The 21994-nt window shown below is 41.0% G+C and overlaps 2 protein-coding genes and 1 long non-coding RNA gene across 8 annotated transcripts in view; 1 reads left to right on the top strand and 2 right to left on the bottom strand.

The window, feature by feature from the left end:
• LOC110983568 (serine/threonine-protein kinase 25-like) overlaps nt 1-14310 on the bottom strand; it is a 39026-nt gene extending 24716 nt beyond the window's left edge. Inside the window, exon 1 of one of the 4 annotated variants that reach the window (XM_022242908.2) lies at nt 14161-14310. In XM_022242908.2, coding sequence (XP_022098600.1) covers nt 14161-14214 — 54 coding nt within the window. In that variant the 5' untranslated portion in view covers nt 14215-14310. Of the gene's footprint in view, nt 1-2118; nt 2263-3302; nt 3673-6553; nt 7433-14160 lie in introns of those variants that run through there. The other 3 variants (XM_022242907.2, XM_022242906.2, XM_022242909.2) reach the window with 3 other exon arrangements.
• LOC147796860 (uncharacterized) lies at nt 790-15676 on the top strand. The gene is made up of 3 exons (XR_015427707.1): nt 790-965; nt 11791-11937; nt 14305-15676. It is a non-coding gene; the product is annotated as an uncharacterized LOC147796860 (long non-coding RNA).
• Nucleotides 15602-21973, bottom strand: LOC147796859 (putative monocarboxylate transporter 5). Of its 3 annotated transcripts, none has more exons than XM_087145954.1 (5): nt 21539-21973; nt 20452-20686; nt 19603-19746; nt 18096-19400; nt 15602-17327 (listed from the first exon to the last, which is right to left on the bottom strand). In XM_087145954.1, exons 2-5 carry the CDS (start codon nt 20654-20656, stop codon nt 17116-17118), a joined length of 1866 nt encoding a protein of 621 aa, XP_087002080.1. In that variant the 5' UTR covers nt 20657-20686; nt 21539-21973; the 3' UTR covers nt 15602-17115. The 3 variants fall into 3 exon arrangements, with proteins under 3 accessions (XP_087002080.1, XP_087002081.1, XP_087002082.1); XM_087145955.1 differs by having other exon boundaries at nt 21683-21973; XM_087145956.1 differs by having other exon boundaries at nt 21862-21970.
• Between the last annotated feature and the right edge of the window lie 21 nt (nt 21974-21994).

Below are 21994 nucleotides of genomic sequence, written 5' to 3'. Positions count from 1 at the left end.
CTTAACGAGAAAAGAATGACTCTACAGGAAAACTACAATAGGAACAGCAGCTTTGCCGGAGCGGAAATGATGACAGGCGTTTGTGGCGAGAACAGGAAGGCAGTGAAACTCCCTGTTGTTTTTCGTTGGGTGTGCTAAAGTTCATGACACACGACGGCAGACATCCCTTACTTGAAGTGTGTCTCATGTAAGTTGAGAACAATGGCCTCTGCAGCAGATGTTCTCAGGCATTTCTCCTCGGTTCAGTCAACTTTTCCTCTTTTTTCTCAAAAGATCTGGGGTTTCCAAAACTCAGAAACCTGTATCAATGATACCGATGTTTTCCAGGCCTGGGATAGTCTCTTTTTTGAAAACTTGTTGTCCAATTCAAAGATGTTGCTGCACTTTCTCCACAAACTTCATACACGCTGAACACTGAACTCTTAGAGTTTATTTCAAACACTTTGAAGCCGAGATTTTCTTGGCTGAGATTTTTTGTCTAGTGCCAGTAACACCTTGGCTGCCAGCCCAAGTCAACAGCAGTTCCGATGCTTGAACAGGGACTGAAATGTTACCCAGCCGTGCTGGACTGAGAATGTCAAGCAACTGCAGCACTCAGTCGTGATCTCTATTCCCCCTCTCCCAAAGCTGTTAGGGAAGGGAGATGGGGGGGGGAGATGAGAAGAGAGCAAGGGGGTACAGGAAGTGCTAAATAATAAACTCATTTTGACCAGGGCCTCGCCGGCTTAAAGGGGGGAAGCGGTGACTCGAAGCTGGCTCACTGGGCGTTGCTTTTCCTCTCACAAATTTGTCCCTCGGCAGTGCAGCCTCAGTGCAGGCTGAATAGCGGTCTTACTCGCACATGCACAAAGCTTTGTGCAGAGACTGTGCATGCATGTCAGCACGGCGTCAACTGCTGGTCTGTCCAATGCCAAATTAGCTTTCTGCGACAGGACAATGGTGATTACAGTGACGGCAATCTGTAGGTAAGAGTTCTTGATCAGCCTGGGATCTTGTTTTTTTTGAGTGACAGAACAACTTTACCGGGCAGACGGTGATCGACCGAAGCAAGTGTCTGGGGAACACACACGTTAATTCAATTCCATCCATTTGGATAGTCACGATCATGCATGGAATTAGGTAGTTAGACAAGCGTTTCGGATTAGACATACATGCACCTGTATGTATATGCATGTAGACACACCTAAATATACTGTCCATATACTAGTTAATGTATGGGACAGTACCGGGAACGGTACATGTGTACTTAATCACCAGGTTAAATGGGGGACAACACATGTTGAAATACACCGGTATCAATAGGCCTAGATGTTATGAGGACCAAAATCATTATGGGTATAATGTGGATCTAACTTTGTTAATTAAAAGAAATGGTTCCCATGATGCAGGCAAGGCCTGCACATGTATACATGTACATGTCCATGTGCCGACGGATGCTTGCATGAAGTGACTGGTGTAAAAATATGCCACCTGACGCTGCCGTTAATAGGAGAAAAATCTGAAGGCAGTCATCTCTTGACTAGCAGGATTCAGATGCACAAATGTCGTGAAGATTGCGTCAAATTGGGCTAGTGCGCGAGTTTGTACATGTGACGTACATAAATTTTACAACGAATGTGGACAGCAGAAATTTTAGCAAATAATGGGAAGCAGTGAAGAAAGTAACACTACGGAATCTTCATCGACATTTCATAACGTGCGGGTACCAGTATACCAGTACACGTATGTACATGTACATGTATGTTACGGGTAATTTACAAACTACCAACATGTTTTGTGACCTTTCTGACAAATCCAATGGGCTACACACAATCTGCTCCAACCAGAACAAAAGAGGGCGTGTTTGTAAATGAAATTGATGGTCCTTTGGGTACCAACTCACCACACAGGTGTGCAACTACACATGTATGTGCGTGTTTGCGTTGGATCACGCTGAGTACGCGCAATGAATTTATTCCCGAATGTATGGTCTTTGCGTACACACAGAACATGTGCAAGAACATGGTTGTAACCATTTGTCTTTCTTTCCCCAATTGGGGGCGCACTTCAGCTCTGGGTGGATAGAAAAAAGGGGAAGAGACTCGCAGGAAGAACAGACACGAAGAAGACACAACTTACATATGTAGCAACACAATCCCATCATTTACTTCTGCATATGAAGGACGAGGAGTACACTGTCGTGTACTGGCAAACGACGTGTGTACAGCTGCGTAGGAGGGGTCCTTTACAGTATTTATCTACCTGTTGTACTTTGGACAATAAGTGTGTCGTCAAACAAGTACACAGTACGTATACATGTACACTGTTACTTGTATGTCCCGTATAATCCATTTGGGGAATTGGACCCCATTGTCCACTGTTTATTTTACCATTGTGCTCGCTTTATTTCTGGTACTTTTGTTCCCTTTGCTGAATTTTCTTGAATCACCGTGGCTGTGAGATGATAGTCAAATCATATATCAATAACAATAGATACATTGTACATGCACACGTATACTTGTACTCATCCTTACTAGTGTGACAAGCACAGGTACCAGACACCGTATATGTACATTGTACATGTACATGTACATACACACTGGTGCAGTCCATACATACATGTACATGGTATTTCTGAAACTATTTTCGGACACTTTCACTGCACAACTTGTACCAGTACGTGAAGATGACCAACACAAACTGATGGCATTTTAAACAATCCTGAGGTACGGTAGAAGAATCAATTGAAGGGACTAGAGAGTTTGCCCAAGGATGACACACTGCTCGCTCACTGGAACTACACGTAAGAGAGGCAATTCCCTCAGTAATCAGGAAACAATTGATCAAAAGGCATTATTCTCTCCTTCCAATGGATTGCCAGGAAGTCAAGGCAGCACCATGGGCGTTGACAACTTAATAATACCCAGCTGATTACCTACACTATGACATCAGTCTGTCTCTGAGAGAACTGGTGCAAAGACTTCAAAGAGAGAGAGACGATTTGAAGTTTTACAAGAAACGCCATACATGTACATGTACTAGCACAGCACATGAAGGCATATCCTAATCTCCAATCATGCTACTGTAGGCTCCAAGGTAGGCTCTTTTCCAAGATACCACCAGAATCCAACAAATTCCAACACTGTACCACAACATCCTTTGTATTCTAATGAAATCCCAAAATACACTTTACACAAGTGGCTTGTCTATCAAGTCATTCAAGTGTCCAATTGCAGTGGAAATGTAATTTCCAAAATTCAAAATCATCTCTTTAAAATGATGTCCACAATTTTTGAAACCATTCCAGCGGGTTCAAGACTCACCTCAGGCTTAGTGGCTTGCTTCGCAATTAGGTCTAGGACGGGAGAAGCAACGGTATACGACGCAATAAACTCCTCATCTTGAGACAGCAACTTCTTCCTCCGTATTAGTCTCATTTTCCGTGTTTACAAGTAAAGCTCCTTTGATAACGAATAGCTATCATCCAGTAAAAACGGACCAGTTTAGGACCATTTGTTCTCCAGGATCACAGACACTTCCAATTTTTCCCTTGTGTTGAGCCACAAATAAATAAGCTGGTAAGATGAATGTATCCACATACACAGATAATGTCCATGTCTTTTTGGACTCCAGGACTGGAATGCAAATCTTCTCGGAACGCCTTAATCAAGAATGTCAATCCTGTGTGTACTCTGTGGGTATGTACTGCGTAATTAGTCACGGAAACTACAGGAACAATGTGGTACATGTGCACACTGTACACGTGGCTCTTGAAACCAGACAATTTTAATTTTTACATTGTAAGTAGGGTACTAAAGAACCTTTTAAATATCAAAGTTCACAGGAAGTACGTGTACATGTATCACAGTTATTACTGGAATGGTCCAAATAAAAAAATGACATCAGTTTTCCACGTTTAACCTTACAAAACTCTTGGGGCAAGGAAGTACCTGTACATGCACTTTTTGACACCGTTTATGACAATGGCTTATCTATTTATAAAAAGTAACGGCACAATGATCGTGGTTACCATGTGAGTGAGTGTCATTATTTACGTAGAAAAGCGGTACTTGGCACTGCAACTGGTTATCATGTAAAAGCCAACACCCAATTGTGGATGTTTTCCAAAGGCTGGTCAACTGTGTACATGGGTACACATACATGTATGTGTACTAACATAATTAATCAACCATCCCAGGTGTCAAACTGTGTAATGGCTAAATATATACACCCCCTAAAAAGCATGACACACTACCGGTATTTTGTTTGGTGATTTCTCATTTCACATGAAAAACACTTCTTCTGTTATTCATAATAGAAAAGATAAGAAAACAGTTAGTGCCAACAATGTTATGGTGTATCTTATTTGCTACGTGAAGACGAGCCCGCACACATACCTGGGCTGTGACAGTGTGACTTTGCTACCAAAATTACAGCAATGTTTATGTACATGTACAGTACCGGTACCAGGATCTGCAGGCCTGGGTCAGGCAGGTTAACCAATGTACGAGAACGATCGACCACACCATTATTATGAAGATCAATGAAAAACCCTCATAACATCTTTACAGCACGCCAAGTTCGCTTGAAGATCATTAATAATGTACATGTACATGTATGTACAGTACACGCATGTGTATGTACATGTATGAGGAGAAAAATGAACCCAGTTCATCAATTTGAATTTGAGCAAAAATTAGAGAAAAATATCAGTACCACTTCTTTTTAATTCTATGAAATACAGCGTAAGCTCTTTTAAGCTCTTTTAAAGTAATGGGCACCAGTTTTCCGTTTTCCTTCCTGAATCAAAAATTAATTGGTCTTTTCTCATAGTGAACTCAGTCTAGTCAGTGGAAAGGTTATAATTCAGCAAACATCAAAGTCCGCTCAATTCCTGACCTTAAGGGTCATGATGATATTAATGGGTGTGTCTGACTGTCAGCGTAACGGAAAAAGGATAGCAACGACCTTGACAACGTTTACCGTACCAATGGGTATTATTACTAGGCTTGAATGAGGACGGAGCTGATTAGAGCAAAAAATGAACAAAATACGTATCCGCATACCAGATGGTACATGTACCAGGTAGATGTACATGCACCTGTATGAGGTACATGCACATGCACCTGTACCAGGTACATGTATGTATGCAGGGTAATAAAACAATCACTATAATGACCTTCCTGAGTAATGTTTATCTTTCAGTTTGCAAAAGACCTTCATAACTACATGTACAGTAAATATGCACGTACACCTGTACAGTACATGTACATGATGTACTGTGCACATTGTACATGTACATACATACTACAGAGTGATGCATGTGCTCAGGGGTTTAGATAACATATGTATTGGCGTATGCATACGCCTCCTGACTTGGAAATTTAGTCAAATACACAGCATAAAACCTGATGCAGAACCTAAAATATAATACGAGGTGATTTTTACTTCAGAAAGAGTGTCACAAGTTTCTGTACTTCATATGCTTTTTCAGTAAGCCTTTTGCGAGTTAACTTTGACCTAAATCTTTAAATTCATGTGAACATCACAACTTGAATTCTCCTTACTAAACCACTCAAGCTTGCCCCGAATCACGAGGTACAGCAACAATGTCTTTAGTCTGGGGAATTCAATCGTTATGTTTATGTGCAGTCAGATAACTCAGGGCACCACATTTTATTCAAATTTAACTCGCAAATGGCTTCTTAGACCCTGCCCAACAGAGTAAGATTTGTAGAGGACAGCACTGAGTCTGAAACCATTTTGTTTGTGTTCATTTGCATACATCTTTTCCCGGCACTCCGTGCATAACCATGATAAATTATTCAGAAAATCCCAAAATAATGGAAAAGACTCAAAGCGAAACGAGTTACAGATCGAAATGGGCTACCGGTACTGCGCATGCGTCGTGCACATGGATTGTTTTTGGGTACAAAAGCCTGGTCACCAGACTCTGCAAACACAATGCAGTAAAACTGAAAACGATTTAGCAAGACTTAGAGACGAACGATACTTCTTGTCCTTTGAAATCTTTTAATTAATAATTTACTTTTTGAATCATTCTAAGATTTCTTTCTCTTTTCATTTGAATCTGCTTGAAACAAGCCTCCATAGTGCAATTTTTCTCATTTATTAAAACAAAAGAAATTTATCCCTTCGTCTTCATGAATTTTGCATTTGAATATTCAAATTCGGAAAATAGTATTTGAATATTCGATACTCAATCGAATATCCGGATATTCAGCACAGCCTTACATTTTCAAAGAATGTTCGTGATTTCAGGCAGACCAGACCATTTTCCTTGCACAAACTGCCAACATCCATTACATGTACATGTAAGTCAGCACATATATGTACATGGTACATGTAGCTGTTGGCTTTGCGAACTTCAACCAGCATTCACTTTTGTTGACTCCACAAATCACTTACAGGTGAATACACAGAGGCTCAAAGTACTGTACGATTAGTAAACAGAAAATTTCTTCTGTTTATATATATCCATTAAAATAAGCTCTAAGAAGAAATTCTACTAGTAATTCTAATTGATTCCATTGTGGATTGTGTTTCAATTTACCTGATTCTTGCTGGACCTGGACTGTCGAACCATGGCAGGGTTTTTAGGTGGTTTCCCCATGGTCACCACAGATCCAAACCAAAACAATGGCTTCCTTGACTATAAAGATGATGTCCCAGAAAACGTTACCTGTCACAGTCACTCATCACCGGTGATCTTTACAAACGGTGGTGATATTCACATTATTCCGATCACAGAGAGCAATGGTTAACTGATGCAGTTGAATCGAAGCACAACGGACTAGACAACATACATGAACATATCCAGGCACCTGTACATGATCTCAGTCAACATTTTTCATAGCTGGTGTACACAAATAGAGTACATCTTTGCACCTCCAGGCAAGACGAATTTCTCATGACGAACAGTACTAGCAACAAACAATTTCACCTCATCTCTCTGTTTATCCTGTACATTGTACATGTACACACCGGTATACAGCTGCATACATGTACATTGTACGTGTACAATTCAACGGTTGTACATGCAGATTTGGATAAAACAAGTGGACATATTACCACACAGACTAAGCTAAGATTGAACATCCACGGGTATGGAGAACTGCTAGAGGATTAACTCTGCACCTATCACCAGATTAGCTTATCAATGATGCAGCACCATCCTCAAACAAAAAAATGCACTCCCCGAAGCCAATGACATGCAGAAATCACTTCACCGGCTTAGACACACATGTCAGTGTAAGCAACGTTGGCTTACGTACGTGAATAGGCAGAGTATCGGTACATACATGTATGAGGGGGGATGCAGTCCTACAGCAGGGTAGAGTATGCTGAGTATGTGAGATTTCCACCACAGAGAATGCAAAATGCAGCCACAAGGCCCACACCAAACAGAACCATGACAAAGGGTTGAATGAGCACAAAGAATACTGCCAGGGACACACAGCCTACACACTCCGTGTGGTGAACAGTGTGATGTACATGTACATGTACATATGTACTGGTACTCTCAAATCGGTCACTCCCATCATATACATGTAGTTATTGTACAACAGCTTGGGCAAGGCTTTAAGCCAACAAGGTTTTCTATCCCTCCAAAAGCAAACACCAAACAGGTGCACAGATTACTGTGCATAAAATGTGAATATGGACTTTTTGGGTTCACCTATGCGTTCTGAGCAGTCGGCACAAAAGAGGGCTTTTTTTGGTACTCACTGCATAGGCGCGCATGTATAATGGAGATCAATGACGCATTTGACGCGGAGCACGCAGAGTGCGCGTAACAAATTTATTCCTTAATGCATGTTCTCTGTGTACACGCAGAACAAGTGCAAGAACCCAATTGGAAAACTTACAACATAATGTATGTGCATTAATTTCAGCATTGGTGTCAGATTTGCCGGCGCATACATGTACATTATACCAGTATTGTACGGTACCCACCAAGATATTCACAGGTAGCGAACCCTATCAGATTGTGCTCATCCTTGCAGAGAACAAAAGATAATTGATCTGGCTGTGGATATCCGTGGGCTGTCATACGTACCCGTACATGTCATGAAAACAATTCCTATTAAAAAAAAGCTTTAGCTCTGGTTACAGTGTAGACAGACTGAAATGAGTGAACTTGACAGCAGAGGTGACTCTCTACTCTGTTTCAAAGGTCTAGAATTTAGCATTCCTTCTCCCATGCCACATGTAGATGCACCTGTGCCTTTATACATGTATAACACTTCAAGAAGTTTTAAGCGTCCATTTGTAAATGTATACAGGTGTGCAATCTATTTAGAATGCATGAAAAGTGTAGCACAGGGGAAAGTACTGATGTTTACAAATGTTAGTGACTAAGCTAATCAGTGAATCCGGGGCACCGATTTGCAGAGGGTGGAGTACCGGTATACTGTATATCCCACCTCAAATGGGTGCCCCTTTGTTGTCGAAGCTTCACGCTCAATATACAGAGTTTACAGTAGGTGGGTACTCCCAGAAATCAGGGGTCCATTTTTTCCGCGTCCCTGTCACGTCTGACATATGATTAAGTTCAGAACACAAGCGTGATGAATGAATGCAAAGTACACCTCACCTGCCAAACAAATAGTAATAGTTTGAAATCAATTCCGGTGATATTTCCATTTCAAATAATAAAGGTCAGGTGTACCGGTAACAGGGACACGAAAATGTCGCGCTTTTGGACCCCTAATTTCTTGACTTGCCCAGGTAAATGTTGGCATTATGTAAACATGTTGTTCAATAAGAACCGATGTTGTATGTTTTGAGACTGTGCTTGCTCTCTAAAACAAATTATGTTTGGTGTGGGAGGACAACTTAATATGAAAGTTATTGTGATTGTCTGGTCGCCATGGTGTTTGATAGTCAACATCAAAGCCTGTGTACTTTAAGTCTGCATAATGAACAAAGTGTGCCAAGCTACCGGAATGACTAGCTTACCATCTTGTCAGTGTGCACGTGTAGGCCTCCCCGTACATGTAGCCAAGTTTATCACCAGTCCCTACAAGTCTGTCACAACACAAGTCAAACAGTCCTGAGACAAGTTCAAAGCTACGGTAGAACCCAAACCAAGTGTGACAAAAACATCCCTTTATTGTCCAATTTCTTAGGACTGGTTTTGCTGAAGGACTCTAGGCTTGACTTATGAAGGGATTTGTGAAAGGACTTGTGGGCGGACTTGGGTTCAATTATGATGCATCTTGGAGATGCATGTCCTATTTAGATCACAAGAGGGCACTGTTCACTGAAAATGGCTCAATAATCCATGTACCCGGTACATGGGTGTGCATGTACGTAGACAGTTTCTTACATTCTCTACCATGGTACACATACAAGCGCATGTACTGGTACATGTCTTAGTACACATGTATATGCAAATCATCCACATGCCCATCCACACATGTATATGCAAATCATCCACATGCCCATCCACACATGTACCATGTCCTAGTACACATGTACATGTATGCAAATCATCCACTTACCCATCAACACATGTACACTGTACCATGTCCTAGTACACATGTACATATATATGCAAATCATCCACATGCCCATCCACACATGTACATGTACCATGCAAATCATCCACATGCCCATCCATACACTGTACATGTACCGTGCAAATCATCCACAAGCCCATCCACACATGTACATGTACCATGCAAGTCATCATGGTCATTCACATGCCCATCCACACATGTACGGTACAAATGATGAACTAATAAACTCTTATGTGCTACGCTACGGTACATTATGGTCTGTTCTCTCAAGAAATGTGAGTATGTTCACATGTGTACGTAATGTATAGTATATGTGAAGTTAATTTGTGGATTTACATGTACTAGTATAATTCCTTGGAAAAATTTTGATTAATTAACAGAAATTGAAGACATTGCACATGGGCAATATTTTTTTCAGTACTTCAATGAAAACATTCTGAGAATTACTCTATTAGTTGAAAATAAACTCCTGTGATTTATGCGCACTTCCTACTGTAAACACAAAACTAAACCAGCAAAATCAGATCAACAGCCCTCAAAGGTCAAAGTCAAGAATGCTTGCTTGATGCACAACATTCAGGAAATGCAATCACTACGTGTATTTATGAATTACGATATGGTGTGATTTGATAATCTATACAACAGGAAGTACGTATAATGTAGGAACATACATGTCCATTACAGTACCCGGTAATATACCGTGCATGTACGTGTACAAACTGGTACAAAGCACACGTACATGTACCACAATCAGGGGGTATGAGGGGCCAGTTCAAATCAAAGCTGAAAACAGCTAGCAGAAAGCTGAAATGTTACCAAAAAAAATCCATTACTTTTGTACAAACCAGGTGTACAAAAAAGCTGAAATTCAGGGTCAACATTTAAACAATAAAAGCTGAAATCAGCTAAAAAACTGAATTCTTACATCCCTGCACAGTGAAGTACATGTACTGTATACATACATATACACTGTATATTTTCTCCAGGCTTCAAGGAAACTTACACGTACACTGTACATAGACCGGACATTTACACGTGCATGTAAACGTACACGAACATACCCCAGTGTTGGTTGATAATAGGGCCTCCACCAAACATGCCAGAGGTCAAAGGCGAAAAAAAAAAGGTCCATCCAGAATCTTCTCACCACATTCTGAAGTCAGCAACCAAAAAGCACGTCAGTTTCTATGCTTTTTGAAAATTTTCAGACTGCATCAAATTACACGTGTATTTAGTGATTTTTCAGTTTGATAGTTTTGTACTGTACAGGGCTCACTGCCAAATGAAAGCCTTGTACACTTCACTCTTTTCCAGAACTCAGTACCTACTGAAGTATATTAATAAATGTATTGAATATTTCCTTACGTCAGGAAATTTTTGTTTCGTGTAACGTTTACTTTTTATAGCTCTACAACTGGTGGAACATGTTTGAGTACAAGTTTTGATTCTGTTGAGACAACTTGGAAGGTGTTGAAGTGGTTAACCACAGAATTAAAGTAAAATCAGGAATGTGACAGCAAATGAAATAATTCTGGTGACAAATCTGTGATGTAAGATATTTTAAATCATGTATAGTATACATGTATTTGAGTGGATTTGAGGAGTCACTGTGAATTCTGTTGAGTCTGAGTGAAATCTTTCCATCTCACTATTAATGAATTGGGTCATTCCATGAGGTTGGGGCACCATTTGTGACAGTGTCCTTTTTACATGGGTAACTTGTACCACCTGTCATGACCTACATGTAAATGTACAGAGTAGGTCATTTACTCTGTCAAAATAACACACACCTCTGTATTCAGCCTTGCAAGATGTAACAATGTCAATTGGGAATCCACACGCAGGAATATAACTCTTCATTTTTACGGACACTGTCACAAAATGAGCCCCCACCTCATGGAATGACCCAATGAGCCCCCACCTCATGGCATGACCCAATGAGCCCCCACCTCATGGAATGACCCAATGAGCCCCCACCTCATGGAATGACCCAATGAGCCCACATCTCATGGCATGACCCAATGAGCCCCCACCTCATGGAATGACCCAATGAGCCCCCACCTCATGGAATGACCCAATGAGCCCACACCTCATGGCATGACCTAATTATCTTCTCTGTTCAGAGGTCATCTAGTACACATTCTCACCATTTTTCTGAGCGTACAAAACATTCTCTTGCATCCTCTCCCTCTCCCCAAAATGACAATTGATGCCTTTGAGAAGTGATAATCCTTGTTTTTTTTTTAATATTACACACTTGTGACAGGGAAGGTGAACGAATGCATGATTCCTGTGAAAGATGTCATCCAAGATTGACAGATAGTACAGAGAGATCAGTCAGAAGTACTCCTAGAACAACTGAGGTCACCATACTGCCTCTCGGAGACATGGAATAGCGAGCCCCACAGCCTTGGTAGGCGCATCCTCATTAGTACTAATGGCACAGAGCCACTGATTGCAGCCGATATGTCACAAAATTTGTAGAAGTACATGTACTACATATCTGAAACTGAACTTATATTTCAATTATTTCATCAAGATATTCACGACTGTGATATGTTCATGTACCATGCAAATCATTGCGTTTTCATAGTCAAAATTACATCCATCTGTTGGCATTCAGGACACACATTCATGACACTACAACTTACAACATGACACAATCTGACAATCCGTTCCAGAACCATCCTAACATGTAGATGCGACTAAAAATGTACACCGGTACATGTTACAGTAGATAATGCAAACGTGTATACGTGTATCCATACCTGTCATACCCCCTAGAACTGTGGGGTTCGCCGTCCACCACACTTCCATGAATGCGCAGTGGACGTCGAACCCCACAGTTCTGGGGGGGTATACCCATCATGGATGTCTTTAGCTACAAAAACTGGACTGAATTGCCGGAAAGAGTTCAATATCTGTACAGTGATATCCTGTGCACAGACCTTAAGAGCATCGTCTGAAAAAATATTTTTCTAAGTACATGTAAATGCTTCAATATTTTCCCTTAGACTTTTGAAGACTCTTTATCACTTTCTGATGACAAATAAGCCACTGCAAGGGAAAATTGGTGCCCGTACATGTACAAGTTCAATTTAGGAGGGACAATACCGAGTCATTTACTTACATGTAGACCTAGAAAACACTCAACTTTTCAGACCAGTTGAAAAGGAATGTTATGCAGGGGATGTCAAGTGGCGTCCCAATATGGAACATTTTCCCTGTCATACACAAATTAAGTGATAATAAACCTTTCCGACGTTCGCAATCAGTTATGGGTTTAGATGACACACAAGCAATGCATTTTATACACAACCCTATGGTACACCTAAACTACCGGCAGGTGTAATTACTCCGTCACTTTTTGAGGGTGGACACAAATGTTATTTTCATCAATGTATTTGAACCACATGGAGTCTTGTTCCTCATCGATTCCACTTCCAGTCATGCCAGAGGTGGACAAAGATCTGAAGTAGTTGAGTCACAGAGGAAGTGTAAAGTAAACAATATCTTTCATTATGGAGAACTTTACCAATAATGAACACAGGATACATGTACATGGATACAGTAACAGGACAGTTGAGTTGGGCTTGAAACTTTTAGTGATGTGTGAAAAATCACAGAAGCATATTTTTATGTGATATTTTGTTATCAATAAAATAGCTACAAAAATAGTCTGTCAGGTGCCATAAGTTACTTTAAGTCTGTTTGTGTTTGACGGTCTTTTGATAACATTTGATTGAAACAAAATGTGTGGTTTATGCGCTTGTTATTTGCATCTTGCTGCCCGTGCACCATGCATCAATCTGATGCGTATGCATACACCATAATTATGTGCACAGATGTGGAACAGCACTCGAATACAAAAGGGCTGTTTGGCATCAATTCAACATTGATTTTTGACAAAAAAAAACCAACTTCCTTTTCTTTCTGAAATTCTAAGCTCCCAAATAAATACCATTTCACCTATGTTTCATCAACTCCTTATACATGTTCTGGGGGGATTTTCAACAGAAAAATGCACACTTTTTGTTACCTTTTCATAGTCTTCACAAACCAACCCAAGGCTTGATGGCGCTTTATTCAAATGCCTTGAGTTATACATCAAATGAAAGAGTATTTTAAGCTCTACAAGATGATGACATCATCGTTCCAAACCCAGTTGAGTCATGTGAGATATTAGGCTAAGATGAGACTATGTCACATGACAACAAACAAAGATGGCCGCACACAGTTGTTGACGTAGCGTAAGTGGCTCCCATTTCACATTACTTTCATCATACTTTACACCCAAAACTCAATGCAAACAGACATAACAAATGGTATTTACACAAATTTCGGTTCTTTTTTAACATGACTGCTTTTAAAAATATAGAATGTGATGCACAAAAAGGGCAGAAATCATTGATTGAAAACAATCAGGCTTCCAGGTATAAAATTTACAGGTACTGTTTCGCTGGACTCCCTACCTATAGATAATTCTATAACCTTTGATTCATTCTTTTTATCATGTTTATTGGTGTTAGTGACAGCATTAATAGAATGTGTGCAAACTTTGGCAAGAATTGAAAAATTAAAACAAAATATAGAAGGTGGATAAAACTTCTAATTAACGTTACTATGATATTCTTACCCTTCCCAAGGATGAATTCATATTCCCGTTTTGTTTTCCGCCGCCTCGATGCATGATTCCGCTACCTGCTGTCTCTCTTCATGGTCTATGCTTTTATATCTCGATGATCAAAATTCTGAACAATTTCTGTTTTTCCCTTTTAAGATAAAATACAGGTTGGCAACATCAAACCCTCGGGTTGAAGTCCACGAAGCATGGGCACTGCTTTCTTCAGCCGCTACAGCCTCCCCTGCGGCGCGGTTGCACGTACAGTGTATTTATGTGCAGACGTCACAGCAGTAAATGGTGGGACCCGTCAACGATTGTCATCAGATGAAAATCTTTCATGAAGCCTTTTAAATTTCCCTTTCTTCAGAGACACCGTACGCTTCGATATACGTTATAGAGATCCCTGGATAGGAGTAGGATTTCCAGAGCTGACAACAGCGGGATTTCGTCCAAAAAACGGGTGTTTGGCGATGCAATGTGACGGTGACCGTTCTTCCGCGTTCCGTCGGTCGGTCGCCATGCCTGAAACACTAACAACCTCGCACCCAAGCTGGGTTGCGTTACGTCTGTAATGGCGAAGGGTCGTAACCTCTTATACTGCGATTGTATAATGATCGTATCTTTTCAGTACAAAACTAGAAGGGGAGAAAAATGTGGGCGGAGCTCTTTTATTACGCAGGGTGCCCGGCGATTTAGGAAGGGTAAACGTTTCTCCTACGCAGTGGCGTAACCGCGGGGTGGGGGGGGGATGTGCAAAAAATGATAAATGGATATGAGCAAGGCTAACAAAAACTTTGCTTGGTCAGTTTCATGTTCAAATTTCAATTAGTGGAACAAAATAACCTTTTGTTAGCATTTCATATCTTCTCTTCTTGTATAGCATTTATTTCAATTATATGTACATTATATATGCTGCAAATCATATACTTCACCTAAAAAAGAAAAAACAATAGATATTATCTCTCCATTGTTTGAAGTGAGGATTTACTTTTGAAAAGCACATAAAAAATTATATTTAGTTTTTTGTCCAAATACAATGAGGCTTGCTTTTCAAGAAGTATTTTTGCATAGGGGAGATGGTAATTTAAACAAGGGGTTTTGCCCTTACCGTACGTATATATTGATAAACACTGTATGCTCAGTGCTTGTCCGAGAGCTTGCGAAAAAAGTCACAAGCTCACTCGGGCTTACTCTACAGTTCCCCGTCCATTCTCCTTGACATGACATTGACCAAAAGTACACTGTAGATTCTGGCTTTTGGTTTTAAAAATACAGTTTCCCAACCATTCCCATTTTTGGAAGACTTTCCAAAGGCTTTCTTACAGTCAAGTGTGGCTTTTGATTGGCTTTTTGAACTGACCCATATTGACTAATCTGTTCACATGCATACAAAAATTAAATACATTAGTTATTTTATGGCAATATCTTTGAATTTAAATTCACCTTTTTTGGTTCATTTCATTGAGATTTGGACAGAAATAAAAAACACCAGCTCAAAAACGAGCTGGATGTACTTCTGAAACTTAAATGATTCATTTCTGCCGCAGTCATCAAATTGAATTTTTCAATCTCTTGATTAAATACTGCTTAACAAAGACAAAAGAAATCAACAGTGACACATACATGTAAGTCAATAAATACATGTACATATATAAACAAATACAGTAAACAAATTTTTAAGAAAAATCTCAAAAGTAAACTCGTTCAATTTGTTATTCATCACTCATGTTATTATCTAAATACCTTCAAGCTAAAAACTTTAACATTGTGATGTGAAAAGTAGACCGCTAGCTGGACAGATGGAAACCCGTATCACATTGTCTTGTATTTGCTTCATAGCTAAAAAACAAACAAAAACCCCATAAATATATATGTACATACGTAGCTTGCACTCACATGTAAGTGTGTTGGAAGCATGCACAGAAGTTCATTTAGACCATCCCAATCATCCATCATTTGGCCAACATTGATTGAAGTACCCGTATACAAAAAAACCTGAGTTAAGGCCGGTTTATACTTGCTGCATATTCACTGTGTACGCAGTGCAACAGTCTATTTTGAGGTGTCTGCCGGGGTTGAAGAAAAGCGCAGTGCATAATGAAAATGTGCGCCCTTGTACGCAGTTGAACGTATGCGTATTCGGACAAATTAAAATTGGTAAAACTTTTGTCGGATACGCACACCCAGCTGGGCCTTGAGAAGACATGAAAGGATGAACCTCAAATGCGGCATTCACCTTACGTGCTGCATGAGTGCAAATGAAGTGAGTATAAACAAGCATTTACTGTTCCAAACTGCCTCAATATACCCCTGTCAACATTAGTGGACTTTTGAGCAAATGAAATAAATAGTTAATGAGGTAGGAGTTTGAAATATGGACAGTGCATGCCTTAAAACAGGCTGCTCCAGGAATTCTTCCAGGGGTAGGGGTCTGACTCGTCAGACTTTTTTATGTCTTACTGTTGAAGACAGGTGGACACATAGGTAAATGCATTACACCCTTACTGATGTACAAATAACCTTTACTGGATGTCATCTGGTTTTGTATTATCACTATAAAGGCTTTGTGTGGTAGCCATCTTGCAGGGCAGTTGTTTGTTCTGCAGGGAAACCTTGTTTGTGCATAACCTGTGGAACAATCCACTGGCCTGCAAGATGGCAGACATGCAAACCCTCTCTAATTGTAATTTCATTCATATATTTTTTTAATGTATTTCTTAAAAAATAAAGTCCACCCTGGGTTCTTTGTTGGTAAGACTACACTAGTGCAAGTTCTGCCCCACAGTACCAGCACAGCCAAACACAGTGCACTGAATATGTCCAAACCGGCAAGATGTCAGGTGCTTTGAACTCAAATAAACCCGTCTTTGTGAAATACTCAACTGGCTTGTCAAACACTACCTGCACAAAGAGCTTTGATGTATGAACCTAAATTCCATCAACTGAAAGCGGGCAAAGCCAAACTGGTTACACAGCACTGAGTGACTGTACGCTTCCTAACTGCGCTGATGCCCCAGGCTCCTCGTGCACATCATCGTTGAGGTGACCATCAGGATGATGTTTCTCCTCAAATCTCTTCAGATATGGTATGAGTAGAACAAAGAAGGCTCCCACAGCCAAGATGCTGCCGGTGATGTAGAAAGCCAGGTTGTAATTCTCCCCAATATCATACAGCGAACCTGAACAATCAACGCAGAGAAGATGACATCATGTTACAGGACACATTAGAGTGGGATCACAGTGTTTGTCATTATTTCAATTTTTTCCCTAGACCTGCCCTATCAACAAAGAGCTTGCACTGTGCGGCCTTCAGAATCCTTCCTTTGCAAACAAGCTTCTCACAGATATCAAAGATGATACCACCTGAAATAAGTCTTGCTGGCTTCTCCAACTTGCCTGCAATGGAAACCATGGGGCTAACACTGAAAGGAAAACACTAAAAATAGCTGAACATTTTTTGTCTTTGAGGACTTTACTCTCCCCCTTTCCCTCTTTGTATGAGCAAAGAAAAATACAAATAAAAATTATGAGCAATAGGTAAAAAGTTCACCTCATCAAGTTGAAAGAGAAAAATGGCAGGCAACCAAAGCAAGTAACGTTTGTAAATTACTCAACAAAAGTTGGCATCGCAGAACCTCAAATGTGTGATTGTGTAGGGGTCATTCCAAAAGGTTTGAGCACAATTTGTGATGGTGTCCTTGTTACATGGGTAACTTTTACCACCTGTCATGACCTGTAGAATAGGTCATTTACTCTGTAAAAACAACACACCCCTCTGTATTCAGCCTTGCAAGATGTATAACAATGTCAATTTGGAATCCACATGCAGGGAAATAGCTGTTCATTTTTATGGAACCCATGTAACAATCGACATCGTCACAAATTGTGCCCCAACCTCATGGAATGACTCGTTGGCAAATACGCATGTGACATGGTTTTATTCTTACCAGCAAATGTTGGTCCAGCAACAGTGCCGATGCCCATAAAAGGCATAAAAATCCCAAGTGCAATGGGAAACAGATCAGTGCCCACAAACTGCCTAATCAAGACGACATGAAGGGACTTGAACATTCCAGACATACATCCGAAGACAATAGCAAAGATGATATACCCTGCGAAGGTGTGTAGGGAAGGGCAGATGATCATAGATAATCCGCAAGTAAAGATGACGAAAAAGTACAATTTCAGAGGGCCAAAAATGTTATGGTCTACCAATGGACCAGAAGATAGCCGGCCCGACAGGCTGCCAACGCCGTAGATCGACATCAGTACAGCAGCATTCAGCTTGGAGATCCCAGCATCAATGGTCATGGGCACAAAGTGGATTGTGACGGCAGAGAAAGCTATCCCTACCACAGCATTCAGGACGCACATGAGGGTGAAACGATGCCGAGTCTTAAAGAGATAGAACCCACTGACTTGGGCGAGGTGACCAAGATAAATAGATGCCACGGTTGGCCTTCGCTGTGTCCTCGCCACTGATGCATCAGTGACGACACTATGTTGACTGGCAGTTGCAGAAAGCTTTGATGAGGTCACGACTTCTCCATTACAAACTTCCCCATGCTCCTGCTGCAGAGAGCTGTGACTAAGGCTCTCTGAAGACCTTCTTTGAGGTTGGCCATCTGAAACACCCTGGAGGTTTATAGCATCCTGAGCTTCAGACACACAACCAGGTTGTATTGAGACCTTCCTAACCGGCTTCCCATCTAACATGCTCTTGCGTACTTGGACATCCTCGTCTTCTCCAGACTCTATACCAGAGCTGCACATCATCTCATGAGGTTCATCAGCTTGACTTTCCTCAAGGTTTAAGTTAGTGTCCTCTACCTCAGAATCACTTCCAGAGCTCCCTAAAATCTTCCTGTAAACCTTTCCATGAGAACTTCTGACACTCTCCTGAACGAGTTCATCATTTTGTAATGACACCCGCTCAATGTCCTCGTGGCCAGCAGGTCTCTCTTCAACTGAAACTTCCCCAATTATCTTCTTTTTCTTGGCAAGTCTATTATATTGTTTTACTGGTCGGAATAGCATGCCGCAGGCACATACATTAGCTGTCATTGCTGAAAAGACAAAAAAAGCTCCGCTCCAACTATAGAGGTCGATGAATAAGCGAGCCAGAAGTGGTAGAATGATGATGGTCAAGCCTGACCCGGAGTTGCTGATGCTGTTGGCCGTAGCAAACCTTTTCTTAAAGTACTTGCTGATGACAGTTGTAGAACTGACATAGATAAAGCCACAACCCACCCCTATGGAATAAATACATGCATAAAATTACAGTAAGTTAGGCAGTTTGTAAGGGAATTTTAACTCAACTGTGGGGCTCACCCAATATCACACCTTTACTGAATTAGTTTGTAAGACAAATTTGACATGCTTTGAAGGTTGATGATTGGTGTAAGGGAACAGTTAGATGGTCAGATAAGAGTAAAATGGAGTGCGATTGAATACCTCCCACAGCACCAAAGCTCAATATGACGTGTAAAAGTGTTTTCGCAAAAGATGTAATGAAAAAACTAGTGGACATCATCGCGCCTCCAAGCACAGCCAGTCTTCGAGGGCCGATTCGATTGCAGAGATAGCCTGCCAGAGGACCTGTGTGTAGACAGTTCACATCAAAGAGAACGTCAGAATTCCAGAGAAAGTTACATATACAACAGCTTAGAACAGCCCACCTTCATTAAGCAACTCATTAAAGGAAACGTGCCGTGAACAATCAGCTAACTTGTTTTCATACAAATTACTATGTGTGACAACGGTACAAACAAGATCTAAAATACTCCTCCAAGAAGGTGGTCTCAAGAGGTTGTTACTTTCAAGTTCTTTAGGAAATCCTTTCATCAGTACATTTTTAGAGGGTGCCATTGTGTTGGCACTCAAGGTGATAAAAATTTGTCCTTGAAAATCATCCACAAACTTTTGAGGAACACTGGCCATCACTATTCTCCTAACCAACACAATAAACAAGTAAAAAGTGTAGCTTACTCTGAGAAAATGTACAAAAGTGTGACATATATTTGTATACTGAGCTGTAGAGACGTTACTGTTCTGCTTTGGATGACATCATGCTTTGGCTCATGAATATGGAAATTTTCATTAGCATAAAAACCATAAGGTTGTAGTTTAACCTGCCCTGAGCTGACGTGCATCTTTAATCGGTGAAAGACAGACAGATGCTAGTAAGTTTTCCAAGCAGGTTCTTGCATGTGTTCTTCGTGAACGCAAAGACCATACATTCAAAGAGTCAAAGCTGTCTGGGTTTTGATCACTGTCAAGGCTGAAATTGGATGTAAAGCATACCCGTGAAGAGAAACGCTGCCAGATGGGCGCTGCCGGCCACACTGACCGCTGTTGCCGAGGCTTCAAAGGAGTCTCGCCACTCATTGAAAAACACCCCGCTGCAGCGTACAAACAGAGCAAACTGCAGGCTGATGTTGCTGCCCACGGCAACCACCCAGCCCCATCCTCCATCGGGTGGTGTTGGCGTATCACGCTTTCCAATCATCTTTGTTATTCACAAAGTAACGAGATGTCTCTGTATTGAAATTAAAACACAAGGGAAATCAACCAAACATTATATGTGAAGATGGCAGTGGATTTGGAACATGAACAGTGAATTTAGGGCACTTACAAATGTTACTGTAACACAGATCTCTGTCTGATTACATAGTCACATTGCCATTGTGAATCTGTATTCATGAGGAGAAATTCAAAAATGATTAATTCTGACTTTATTTCCACAGAAAAAATCCTCGTAAGCCACAAATTACGAATACAAAAATTAAAAGGAGTATGTGGATTTTGGAAGAGACAGGAAAAGTTGGAGATTTCATATCTGCACTGAGCTGAAGTGAACCCTGACCAGTGAAAGAAAGACAGATGGTACTAAGTTTTCCAACTGGGTACTTGCAGGCTTTAGGCGTGCACGCGAAGACTGTACATTTCACACAATCAGACAAAATTCATGCTCCTCATCAAACACACATAGACTTGTGCACCTATGCAGTGAATGTGCACCAAAGGACTGTCAATTTCATTTCAAAATACGTCCTCTTTTGTTCCTTCTTGGAGCACATTGACTAATATAATGATTGTGACACTGTAATGCAACTATGCTGACATGGCTAGTAACCACAGGTGGCAAAATTAGGGTCCTGGCAATGGAAATTACACTACAGATGACTAAAGGCATGTTAGGCCTGGGCCTAGCCTACCCCCAGAACTGTGGGGTCTGACGTCCATTCCGCTCCCCCCCCGCTCATGGGAGTGGGGCGGACGTCGGACCCCACAGTTCCAGGGGTAGGCCTAACCTACCATGTAATACCAAATACCGAGTAACTATAGAATACAGGGCCAGCTGTAACAAGGGAGCATCCATTTGTCAAACCTTATGTCAAACGTTGTCATGGATTTGTTCCCCTCGGTTAAATCTTCTTTCTGAGCATGAGCACGAAATGTGAAACAAGCTTATGAATGCCGTCCTTTTCCGCATCATGCATCAGGACTTTCAAGTTTCAGGATAAGGTCCTACCTCGACGTGAACGATTACTGAGTTCAATCCTTGGCTTTAATTTATTTGAACTGAAGGCCTTATCTACTCCATACACAGTTCTGGGGGTACAAGTATTTTTGTAGGCCTTAACAAGCGCGGTCATGATTATACGATTTGTATTGCATCACAATTTCTTCACAATCACAGTAGGGCCGTACCGCAGCTGCAGATGGTGTACAGTTGCTAATAAATGCATGGTCATCAGGGTGTCAGGTGTTTTGAGCGTGTTGCGCTCACTGGCACGTCGGTATCTTGTGCAACGCTGTGCTGCGCACTTTGGTATACACCGCC

Source organism: Acanthaster planci, linkage group LG14 (genome assembly GCF_054643075.1).
Source record: "Acanthaster planci isolate LZ-2023a linkage group LG14, COTS_SCS, whole genome shotgun sequence".
In the NCBI taxonomy this organism is placed as follows: domain Eukaryota; kingdom Metazoa; phylum Echinodermata; class Asteroidea; order Valvatida; family Acanthasteridae; genus Acanthaster; species Acanthaster planci.
Note: the sequence above shows the minus strand (reverse complement) of the source record. Positions and strands in the feature narration are given on the sequence as shown.

What these genes read in the sequence shown, in the direction of transcription:
- LOC147796859 (XM_087145954.1), bottom strand. Translation starts at nt 20,656, where the DNA reads ATGATTGGAAAGCGTGATACGCCAACACCACCCGATGGAGGATGGGGC. An exon ending in GGCAGCGTTTCTCTTCACGG is followed by an intron (nt 19,747 to 20,451) that starts GTATGCTTTACA and finishes GTCTACACACAG; the next exon opens with GTCCTCTGGCAGGCTATCTC. An exon ending in GAGCTTTGGTGCTGTGGGAG is followed by an intron (nt 19,401 to 19,602) that starts GTATTCAATCGC and finishes TTTATTCCATAG; the next exon opens with GGGTGGGTTGTGGCTTTATC.